Source organism: Galeopterus variegatus, unplaced genomic scaffold (assembly GCF_000696425.1).
Source record: "Galeopterus variegatus unplaced genomic scaffold, G_variegatus-3.0.2 Scaffold615, whole genome shotgun sequence".
NCBI classification, from domain to species: Eukaryota; Metazoa; Chordata; class Mammalia; order Dermoptera; family Cynocephalidae; genus Galeopterus; species Galeopterus variegatus.
In genome coordinates this window covers 213020-224343 of record NW_007726726.1, presented here as the reverse complement: position 1 = coordinate 224343, position 11324 = coordinate 213020, and the positions used below count along the sequence as shown (strand labels likewise).

Sequence of the window (11324 nt, the reverse complement as noted above, 5' to 3'; positions counted from 1 at the left end):
CCAGGCGTGAGGTGAACCCATGTGGGTCTGGGGCTCCCCCAGGCTCTGGTGCCCTGAGCTCATTCCAGCAGATGAGGGGACCTCATGAGCCCTAGCACATCAGCCCATCAGTGCCCAGCAGTATTCATTCTGAGAACAAGACTGCCAGCCTGGCTCGCCCCCACCCCCGCCCCACTGCAGCCGCTGCAGGGCTCTGCTGCCCTCGGACACCCCGGGAGTGTGCTGTGTTTCCTGCTGGAATCTGGGTTCTGTGAGGACCAGCGTCTTCCTCTGACCCCAAAGCCTGCAGGTGACAAGCAAATGTTCACACAGCGGTGGTGCCTGGCACAGCCCTTTATAAGCAGAAGGGTCACTCGACCGCAAGGGTGAACCCCTGGGTTGGCAACTGGCCCCCAACCATCCTGGACACAGGTGCCCCCACCCTCCCCACTGCTCCCAGACCCGCCAGCTGCATGCCAGTGCTCAGTCGGTGCTCAAACATGGCTGGCATCCTGCATGGGACATTGCGGTTGGGCTGCGGGCACCTCTGCAGGAGAGTGCCGTCGAAGGCTGTGCGGTGGCTAGAGCTCGGCAGCTGGCTGGACCAGGTGGCCGCTGAAGGTGATGTAGAGGTCCCCGGGCTCACCGTAGATGGCGTTGTCGCGGTCGCGCTGGAACATGCGCACCCAGACAGTGTCACCGGCAGCCAGCGGCAGCAGCAGGCTCTGGGCCTGCATGAGGCTGCGCTCGCTGGGCTGCGCATAGAGGACGGCTGTCGCCTGCTGGTCCCGCATAATGTGCAGGTAGGTCTCCTTGTGGTTCCAGGTGTGCACGCTGAGGCTGAGGAAGTAGACCCCGGGTACAGCGCAGCGGAAACGGCCCGCGGCCAGGTCGAAGGCACCGTCCAGGTTCACCAGCTCCGTGTCGAAGGGCACCGCCTGGAGGCCGTCGGCCCTCTGCAGCCCCTCGCGCCGGCCCACCGAGAAGGCGGCGGAGGCGCGCTGGCACGGGGCGCCCGGAGGCCCCGCCTGCCCCTTCTGGCCTTTGCGGCCCCGCAGGCCCCAGGCACCGGGCGGGCCCTCCTTTCCGCTCCTGCCGGGGCGGCCTCTGAGCCCTGCCTGGCCTTTCTCACCTGCAGGGGAGCAAGCTGCAGGCTCAGGGCCATGCTGGCTGTGTGATACCACCTCCTTGAGCCTCAGCTTTCGCGTCTGTGGGATGGCGCGAATCTGCCCCACCCTGGCATGGAGGCACACTCCCCAAAAGGTGGCACTGTGGGGAGACTGGGAAGTTCTTATCCAAGTCTAACCTACGCACCTCCTGCTGTCCAGCCCTGGGGATGGCTCGGCCTCTGTTGAGGGCTCTCAGACCAATAAGGCCTCTCTTGCCTTCCCATGGTGGCTGCCTCTGTGAGGCCCAGGGACCCTGTCCCCTCCCTTCCCCAGGGTCCTCAGCAGCCCTCTCATTTCACAGTCTTAGCCTCACAGCTAACCCCAGGTTAGCCTGCTTCCTGCTCGAGGGAGGCAGTTGGGGGCTCCTCAGTGCGACCCATCCAGCATTCCTTTGACATGCCCTCTGGCCCCTCTTCCCAAGGCCCTGCCCGTGCCCCCCTCCTAGGATGGAGTGTGGGACACTCACCTTTCAGGATGGAGATGTCGATTGTGGGCCGCACACGGGGCAGCCCCTCCCACGGGTCTCCCCCACTCACCCGGGTGTAGGGGCCGGGGGCAGTGGCCGGGGGCCACGCTGGGCGGCAGCAGTGCACGCAGGGATGTCGGGGCAGCCCCAGGCCATGCCAGGCATCGGTGGGCAGCACCAGCACCAGGAGCAGAAGGGCAGGGGCTGCCATTGCATCAGGGCCTGGGAGCGGGAGGGAGGAGAGGAGACTGAAAAGGAGATGCCCTGCTAGACCCTCCACACCCCACGGCAGTCCCACTGTGGCCCCTTATTTCGGGGAGACAGGACATGGGGCTGGGGAGTGTAATGGGCAAGGCCACAGCTGAGGTTTCAGGGGGCCTCACTGTTCCACGAAGCCCCCGCCCCTCCCCAGGGCTTTAGCTCTGTGCTGCAGCAGGAACCCTGGCTGCCTGTAGACGGGGAGTCTGGTCCCCAAAGCTAGGGACTCCGCAACTTGCAGATGGAATAGCCGTTGTCAGGGCAAAGGGGTCTCTAAACCAGCCCTACAAACTCAGGGTGGGCCAGCCTTCCAAGACCCCCACCTGTAGTCAGCAGAGCCCTCGGGAGGGGCTGCTGTGGGGCTACAGGAAAAGGCACTGGCCTTCCTCCAGGGCTGGGCCAGAGGCCTGGGCTTGGTGGGGCAGCACATGGAGGCACAGTTTCTGCTGGGGCTGCCCCTCATCCTGGGCAACCAGGGCAGCGCCTGTGAGGAGGGGCCTCGGGAAGTTACCCCACGTGGCTCCCACCTCCCAGAGGGGAAGGTGGTCTCAGTCCTCACCAGTCCTGGGCCTCCACTCTGCCCCAAGAGAGCCCACCCAGGAGAGGTGCCAGGGGTAGGCGGGGCACCGCCTCGTTGGGGTTGGGGAGCCAGGGCCAGCATGAGTCCAGGTAAATGACTAGCAGCTGCCCTGGACGAGCCTCAATTTCCTCTCCTGGCAAGTGGGCCCTACCTTTCCTGGGCCTGCCCCCCAAGATGGATCTGGAGGCTCCAAGCCAGGTGTGAGGCCTTAGCCAGGGCTGGTCTCCTGCAGGGGAGGGTGAATGGGGTTGGGGTCCTCAATTTTCCCTGTAGCCAGGATCTGCTGGCTGAAGACCCGGGCCCTCCTCCAGGATGCCCTTGGGGATGGTGGCCCAGGGCAATTTAGGCTGGTTGACCCCAGACAGTTGAGACCCCCAGAGCCCAGCAGACGATGACCCACTTCCCTAGCCCCACAAGACCTTCCTGGATCCCTCCTGTGGAGGGAACCCGACAGGAACGGGTGTGTCCATTAGGTGCGGCCCCACAGGGAGGCCTGTGCCACTGGAGACCCCACTTCATCTCCTGGAGCTCTGGGGTCCTGGGCACTCCAGCCACCCGGCCCCGCCTGGAAGACAGTCTGGGCTGCAGCTTCCCTTGCTGGGGTCTAGAGGGGAGCCCAGCCTGCGCAGGGGCTGTGAAGACCCCCACCCGGCCCCCGGGCCCCGCCGTTCCCCGTTACCGTCTCAGGCCACGGGCGCTGCTGCCTGCCTGGCCTCTCCTGCTCACTGCCCCGGCAGCCTGTGAAAGAGCCTTTCATGCCCATGGGCGCCTGCGGCTTCCCCTGGGCCGTCCAAGACCAACAGGCCTAGGGCCAAGTGCACAGAGCTCCCGGGCGGGACGCTCCAGGGCCCTTCTGTCCACCAACCGGCCTGCCCTCAGCCACCTGCCACAGGGTCTGTGCAGCCTGCCTCGCGGGCCCCCTGTGCCCATGCGTGGCTCTGGGGACCCAGGTGTCTTGGGCTGGCCAGGTTGGGGGATGGTGCCTGGGGCTGGCGGCTCTCCTCTGTCAGAGGAAACCGAGGTTGTTGCCACGTCTGGGGTGCGACGACTGCAGCTGGGTGGAGCCTGGCAAGGGGACCCAGACCAGGGCCACCATGCTGCCTCAGACCGATTCAGCCACCCACCCACCTGGTGCCACCTCTGGCAGGGGAGTGAGGGCTGGGCCAGCAGATGGAGCCAGGCCCCGCGGTTTCTGCCCCCACCCCTGCGTCCCTCCCAGGGACACATTTAGCCCAGACTTTCAGTGGATGAGCATGGTGCCCCTTGACAGCCCCCGGCAGGAATGACTCCTGGTCCCCCAGGTGGTGGCAAGTGGGGGCTGTGTCCACCGTGAGCCAGAGCTCAGGCCCACACAGCCTCATCCACGCTCTGACCCTGGGCCAGGGGAGGGCCGGCCTCTCGGACTCTGGGCATGGGGACGTGGCAATTCCACAAGGATCGTTTCCCCAGGAGCCAGGCCACCTATTGGGGGAGGCACCAAATGTTGCAGAGAGCTGCGGGGCTGTGAAGGCAGGCTGGGGGCGGGGTGCTGGCTCACCCTGTCTCTGCTGATTCATGCACAGCCCGTGTCCAGCTCTCCCCCCAGCTCCTCCACCCTGGCCTGGCCCTCAGCTGTCCATACCGATGACCAGGGAGGAGGGAAGGATGGGAGGCAATGGGGAGACCCAGGGCAGCCCTGCCTGGGGGGCTCTGCATGCCAAGCTGAGGTCAAGCAGGGCCTGGTGAGGGCTGGGGAGTGCTGCACCAGCCGGAGCTGGTTCCCGGGCTCCCCCAAGCTGCTTGCCCCTCGGATTTGATAGCTCACTCTGAAGCAGTGGCACCCACCAGGGCCTAGCAGCTTCCTTTGGGGACAGCTGTCTTCCCACCATTGGGTGTGGTGGCACAGGTGGGGTGAAGACCTGAGGCCTCCACGACTGACTGACCCACCCCTGCTGGTGCCTGCAACCCCCGGGTCATCTCCACATAGCTCAGATCCGGAGGGCAAGGAGACAGCTCTGCAGGTGCCCAGCACCACATCCCTGTGGGAACCTCTGTGCCTGCACCGTTATTGCCCTTGGGGGTCCCCGGCTCTGAGCCTCGGTGTCCCCACCTGTGAAATGGGCACCAATGGCAGCTAGGAAGTGGTTGTGAGCATCCCTGTCACAGGTGAAGACACAAGGCCCAGCTCTGGCCACGCCCCAGGCCCCACAGTGTGTCCCCAGTACCTCTCCCTAGTGCTCTGTGACGCCAGCAGAGTTGACCCCAAAACAGATGGATGCTCACCGCGAAGCCCTGTGTGTAGAGGGAGGGCCGCAGAGCTTCCCCATGAGCAGGGCGGGCAGGGGACATGAGGCGCAGCCAAGGGGGGTGAATGTCCAGGAACAGGTCCCTGGGCCGGGCCTCTGGGCCTGCCTGGGGGGCGTCCACCTGGGCAGGGCTAGCAGGGCTGGTGCCAGTGCCACCATGGGCTCTGAGCGAGTGGCCAGCGAGGGCATGGGGTGACTCAGCATGGGAGGATGATGGGCCTCGGACAGAAATAGCTCTGGCTCAGATGCAGTCCTGAGATCAGTGGCCCACAGTGGACATCCTGCAGTGTCACAGGAGGGCCATCTGTGCCCCTCGCTGCCTCCCACCCCAGGAGGGCTCAGTGGGGTGCCTGGATTTCATTATTAATGTTCACAAGGGCAGGGGGTCCATCTGTTAGCACAAGCCAGACAGCTCCCCCACCCCCAGCCCAGCAGTTGGCCTCCATGTGGAGGGTAGGGGGTGGGGGGCGAATGTCACCGCAGACTCCACTGCACCAGGAGGGTGGACACAGGCCCCGCAGCAGGTGTGCTGGGGTCTGAACCTGGCCCAGCCACTTGCTGCCTGTGAGTGACCAGGTGGCCTGGCTGGGAGGGATCAGACAGGGGAAACCTGCGGGGCTTGGAAGGAGGTGGAGGGTGACTCTGTCGTGCCTGACATCCAACCTGTGTCTAGGCCTGGCTGGATGGTGCCGTGGACAGAGCACGAGGCCGACTTCAGGGCATGGGGGTCTCTCAGGTGGTTACGGATGGCCTGGGGAGTGGGAAGGGGGTGACGTGCTACAGCTCGGCCCCCCACCCACCACCCTTTCCTCACCTCCCACCTGCCCCTTGCTCTCAGCTAGAAGAGTCTGTCCTCTCCTCTTACCCCAATGGCGTTAGTAACAGCCACAGGACACAGCAGGGAACGGGAAGGGTCACACGCCTGTCTCAGGGATGCCTGAGTTTTCCTTATATCCTCAGGCTTCTAACCCAAGGAGACGGGCATAGGCCCCACACAGGCGGAGGGGCTGAGGACAGCCCAGGGTGGACATCAGCCCTCCTGCCCACTGTGGTGGCCTGAATTGTCTCTGGCCACTCTCCCTCTCCCTAGGACCGTGGCTGAGGGGCCTTCCTGGAACAAGCTGCACCTGATCGCCACAGCAGGTGGGAGCTTGGGGCCAGGCCAATGCAGACTCCACAGGGGGTCTCTGGGTGAGCAGCAGCTGCCTGCATCCAGGTGGCCTTGGGGGCAGGGGCTTGGACAATCTGAGAGTCAGGAGGGGACTCAGTAGGAGGGGGTGGCTCCTCATGGTCTGGCTGAGTGGCTCCAGTGTCTGGCTCTGTGCTGAGTCATGGAGCCCGGCGGGGTCAAAGTCTGCTGGAGAATCATCCCAGCAGTTCTGTTGTCACCAGCCTGCCTGTGGGGGCCCAGGTGTGAGACCAAAGATGGTGGGGAAGGGAGCTTCTGGCCTTTCTCCAGCCGTAACATACACGTGGTAGTATGACCCATCGCGGGTTGCCACAAGGCCAAAGGAGTTAAGACGTGCCGAGTGTTTTGAATAATGCCTGGCATGGCGGTTGGTCGGGGCTGGGCGGGAGGTCGGACGTGGCGTCTGCAGGGGCCAAATCCCTGCTGGTGGCAACGGGATGGCCCTGGGAGGGGGACAGGGGTTGGTTCTCATAGCCTTCCCTCTCCCAACTCCTTCCAGGCAGCCTGGAGGATTTGCCACGTGGCCTGGGGCTGCTCACTTGTCTCTGCAAGGGGACAGAATCTCCAGCCTCACAGGCGGCCATCAGACAATTAATTACCAGACAAGTGTGCCCAGCCCTGGAGGCTGTGGACCATCCTCCCCCAGGCCAGTGCCACCAGCCCAGCCTCAAAGATAATGAGCTTCCCAGCCCCCCTCCCTGCGCCCCTGCTCTTGGCTCCACATTAGCCCCCACCCTTGGGGCCCTCAGCGCTGATGGGGACAATGCCACAGGGATAATGGGGGCTGAGTGGTGTTATTATCTCCCCAGCCTCTCAACGGACGCTTCCCTGACAGAGTCCTGCTGATGAGCTGCCACCAAGGGAGGGGACAGCTGGCTTGTGTGGGCTGGGTGGGCACAGCAAGGGAGACTTCACCACCACCGCCTTCCATGAAAGCACCCGGCCCTCCTGGGAGGAGACCTGGCTGCTGAGCCCGAGCTGCACCTCAGGGGCTGCAGTCTGCCCAGAGCTCTGGACACAGGACAAGGGGAGGGGCGGGAACAGCCCCACCCCTCCTGCCTTCCTCTCTGGCCACAATGTCCAAGGTGGCTGGGAGTGGACCCCCCATTACAAACCTCCCCCAGCTCCTGAGTCGCATAGGCATCTGCCCTCCTCCCCCCCACTGGGTGCCCACCCAGTTCCAGGCGGGGAGATGGTTCCACAGTGTTCCCTGGGTGGGTCACTGCCCCAGGCCCTGCCTGGTGTCCTCGAGGGGCTTTGAGGAACCAAGTTAAATGTCTGCAGCACCAGGGAGGGGCGTGGCTGCGTGTCCTGCCACCTCTGCCTGGCAGGTACTGTCAACGGGCTTCCACAGGCCTCAACTTTCTGTCTGCAGGAGGGGGACGAGCCCCATCTCTTGAGGGCCTGGGGCCTGGCAGCTGTGTGGAAGTGATCCCTAGCAGGAATCAGGGAGGGGCCGCCTGAGTCTGTTACCCCCACCTGGCATGGGCGCCCTCCCTGACAAACCCACTGTACACACCTCCTCCCCCAGGAGGCCGAGGAGTGACGCAGCCTTGGTGGGCACCAGGAGCAGTGTGACATCTGACGAGCTCAGGGTGAGAGGCCCCCTCCCCCATCCAGCCTCCGAGCCTCGGCCTGTGCTGCGGAAGCCAGGCCCCTGCCCTGGCAAGCCCCCTGTATTAGTCTGTTTGCTGTTGCTTGTAATGGAATACCTAAACCTGGCTGATTTATAAAGAACAATTTGTTTCTTATAGTTCTGGAAGCTGGGAAGCCCCAGGTCTGGGTGCACATGTGGTGAGGGTCTTCTTCCTGGCATGGACCCTCTGCAGAGTCCCGTATTGGTGCAGGGTGTCACATGTCACCCTGAGCGTGACCATATTGCTAGGGCTGAGCAAGAGCGCATTCATGTGCCCTCCTCATAGAGCCACCAGTCCACACCCATTATAACCCACCCATCCATTAATCCACTCATGAGGGCAGGGCCCTAGCAATACGGTCATGTCCCCAAAGCCCCCAACTCCACCCTGCCACCTTGGGGATCAGGCTTCCACATGAGCTTGAAGGGAACATGTTCAGACCATGGCCCCCTCCCTGTCCCCAGCTCATACATGGCCTCGCCCAAACGTCCCCTATCCAGGCTGGTGATGGTCCCCAAGAACACTCTCCAGCCTTCCGGCTCTGCCCCCGGGCGTCCATGCCTGCCGGGTCAACATCGCTCTCCTGCAGCCGAAGGGCCGGGCCTGGATGGTGATTTTCCTTTCCAGCAGTGGTTTCTGGGGTTGGGGGGTGGGAGACGAGATGGCCAGCAGGTGTGGGGGGGAGGCTGGGAGACTGGAGGGCAGCGGGGCCCATGCTCGGAGCTTACCCCAGAGGTCTGAGTAAGCTCCATGTGAGAGGCGCCCCCTCCTCTTAGTGCCCCCGGCAGCAATTTCCACCTCACTGACCCTACACTGCTCAGAGGAGCCCCCAGCCCAGGGCTAGGTGTTCCTGTGCAGGTGGTGGGGGTGGCAAGGCCTGTACCTCTCCCCTCCCCTGACTCCTCCAGGCTGGGACAAGAGTCCAGTGGGCCTGGGTCTCAGAGAGGGTCAGAGAGGGGACCCCCCACCCACACATGCTCGGGTGTGAGCAGACCTTCTTCCTGGGGGCTGCTAAGGAGAGCTCCCTGCAACCCTGCTGATTCCCCATCTGAGCCCGGTGTGCCCTGGCAGTGGGAGTTGGCCTGGGCTGGGGGTGGGCACTGACCTGGGGAACGGGGAGGGGCTGCCCCAGAGAGCTCAGCCTGGAGATTCCCTCCCTGAGTCAGATCTGCTCAGCAGCAGGTGGGGCTTCAGGCAGAGTGAGTACTCCCTCCCAAAAGGCATGTGAGCTGAGGCTGGGGGCCCCTTGGGGTGCCTGGGGAGGAGAGAGTGACGCTGTGATCCTAGAGGGTGTCCTGAGGCCTTGAGACTCCTCAGGGTGCAGGGATTGGTGGGGGCAGGAGGGAAAGCTGCGTGTCCCAGCTCTGGGCTGGACACATTCTCCAAGGCTCAGGGACTCCTGGCCCTCGTCTCCCGTGGGTTGGGACAGTGGGGTCCTGGCTGCACAGGGGACTGAGAGGCCTGCCCAAAGGGACAGCAACCAGGGGCCCCAGCCTGGGAAAAGCCACGTGCAGATAGCTAACATGCTCTTTATTAGGGGGCCGGGGACAGGGAATGCAGGATGGGTCCCGTCCCTGGCCGGGCCCGCCCCGTCACTGGTAGCCGGCCAGCTGCAGGACGGTGGGGTAGCGGGCGCGGCGGGCCATGCACTTCTGGCGGTCTATGAAGAGGCTGTTGGTCTTGACGGCAATGTCCTTCTCCAGGCTCAGACGTGTGTCCTCCAGGTTGTGCAACGACTGCTCTGCTTCCAGAAGCTTCTCCCTCAGCGCTGTGAGGGAGATGTTCAGCTCCTCCTCCTCGCTCACCAGCCTGTGCGGGGTTGGGGGGCGTTGTGAGTCGGGGCTGCAAACGCTGGGGACCCTGGGCGGGCAGGAGTTCCTTGCCAAGGTGTCGTAGAAGGACCCCAAAGGGACACCCACCAGAAAAGGGGCCCTAAAACGCTGTAGGAGAGGGCGTGCGCCCCTTGATGGGTCCCCGGGAGCCGAGTGGGAGGGTCCTTGCGTGGAGTGAGTGGAGCCCTAGCAGGTAGCGGGGGAGGGGGCTCCCGAGTGCAACAGCGCCACTGCGTGGCAGTAACCAGCAGTAGCAGCGCAGGCTGGCCAGGACCTTAGCGCTTCTCTCCCTGGTGTCTGGAGGTGCCAAGTTTCTTGAATAAATTGAGAGACCGGGAAAGAGAAGAAGAGGGTACTTGTGCTTAGAAGGACAACTGGGCAGTCGACACACCAGGAGAACAGAAGTCATGACCCACCCCTGACTCAAGCCAGGGATACGGGTCATGCCTGCCAAGTCAGAGGTGTGGGTGGTGGCCTGTGGGGCAGGGCTGGGCCCAGCAGCCCTGTGGACTCAGGGAGCTCAGCCTGTCAGACCCCAAGATCCCTCACCAGGAGGACTAGACAGCACGGGGCAGGGCACGCCATGTGGGAAGTGGCATCCCAGTGTCAGAGCCCAGCACTCTCGGGCCCACTCCATGGACTGCGTCCAGTGTCCAGTGCCTGTGCATATGCACATGCGAGGCTGCTGGCTGCCGCCAGAGTCTCTCCTGTGAGCTTCTTCGGGGCGTGTGCGGGTGGGGGTGTTTATGGGAGCGAGGGAGGCCAGGGAGATGGATTGGGGTGCTTGATGGTGCACAGGGCCACCTGGTGCACCTGTACTGGGCGGCATCGCGGCACAGCTCCACGTTGGGCCGGTGTGAGCGCTGGTACAGGCGGGTCTGGGCCACTCGCAGGGGAGCCTCCTTGTCTTTGATGGCCTGCTTCAGCGCCGCAGCGTTCTGCTCCTGGTCTGTGATCTCCCGCAGCGTCTGCAGCAGGATGGTGCCCGTGGGCCCGAGCTGGCCTGGCCTGGGCCTGGGGCAAGGAGGGTGCCAACATCCCACCCTAGTATATGAGAAAGGCCCAGCCAGCCCCTTCCTCCTTGCCTGGCTGGGCCATCTGAACCCCCGCTGGAGGCACCCCAGGACTGCGGCTGTGTCCAGCAGGGCAACCCTGTCTACTGACTCTCTGGGAGGCGTGGAGTAGGGAGAATGTGCATGGACCCTTGAGCCCTCCAAGGTCACCCAGAGGGCTCTGGTGAGTCAGCGCACACAGCCTGTTGTCCCCTAGCTCTGGACTGAGAGCCCCCAGCCCTGGTCTGAGAGCCCCAGCCTCGGTGGTCACCAGGCCCCCAAACCAGGTCAAGAATGCAGGGGACTGGGAGCAGTAGAGGCTATGCTGAGAACCAGAGTCAGAGCCTGTTGGCCCTGGCCAGAGTTGGCGGAGACACCACCCTAGGCCCCATGCGCCCCACCTCCACCCTCTATCCTCTGCCTCACACCTGGTCAGCAGACCACCCCAATGTCACCTGGTTTGACATTTGCTTAACCAGAGTCCAGAGAGGTGTGGACGCCTGCTTCTGGGTCCCTCAAGGTGGGCGGGGCGGAAGGGGGACAGGCCTGGGGGTGACAAGCATGGAGAGGTCGCAAGCAGCCGGCCCCCGGGGCCCACCTGGCTCAGGTGGCGCTGCAGCTTGCCGCGCGCGTCCTCCAGCTCCTCGCAGCGCCGCCCGAAGGCCAGGTTCACGGCGTCGCACTGCAGCCGCAGGTCCTCCGCGGTGTCCTGCAGCACGTGGTCCACCAGCGCCCGCAGGCCCACCGAGGCCAGGTGCTCGCGCTCCGCGCGCTGCAGGTTGTCCTGCGTGAACTTGGCCCACGTCTCAGGCGTGGAGGCGCTGCGGGCGGGGGGCGTGCCGCGGTCGGGGGACGCCTGCCGACGGCTGCGGGGCCT

At 64.4% G+C, this 11324-nt stretch overlaps 2 protein-coding genes across 2 annotated transcripts in view; both read right to left on the bottom strand.

Moving 5' to 3' along the window:
• Positions 1-560: 560 nt before the first annotated feature.
• C1QTNF8 (C1q and tumor necrosis factor related protein 8) lies at positions 561-1825 on the bottom strand. The gene is made up of 2 exons (XM_008570573.1): positions 1615-1825; positions 561-1111 (listed from the first exon to the last, which is right to left on the bottom strand). Exons 1-2 carry the CDS (start codon positions 1823-1825, stop codon positions 561-563), a joined length of 762 nt encoding a protein of 253 aa, XP_008568795.1.
• Positions 1826-9155: 7330 nt separating this feature from the next.
• TEKT4 (tektin 4) overlaps positions 9156-11324 on the bottom strand; it is a 5166-nt gene continuing 2997 nt past the window's right edge. Inside the window, exons 4-6 of the mRNA XM_008570572.1 lie at positions 11046-11268; positions 10209-10363; positions 9156-9372 (exon numbers count right to left, since the gene is read on the bottom strand). Coding sequence (XP_008568794.1) covers positions 9156-9372; positions 10209-10363; positions 11046-11268 — 595 coding nt within the window. The remainder of the gene's footprint in view (positions 9373-10208; positions 10364-11045; positions 11269-11324) is intronic.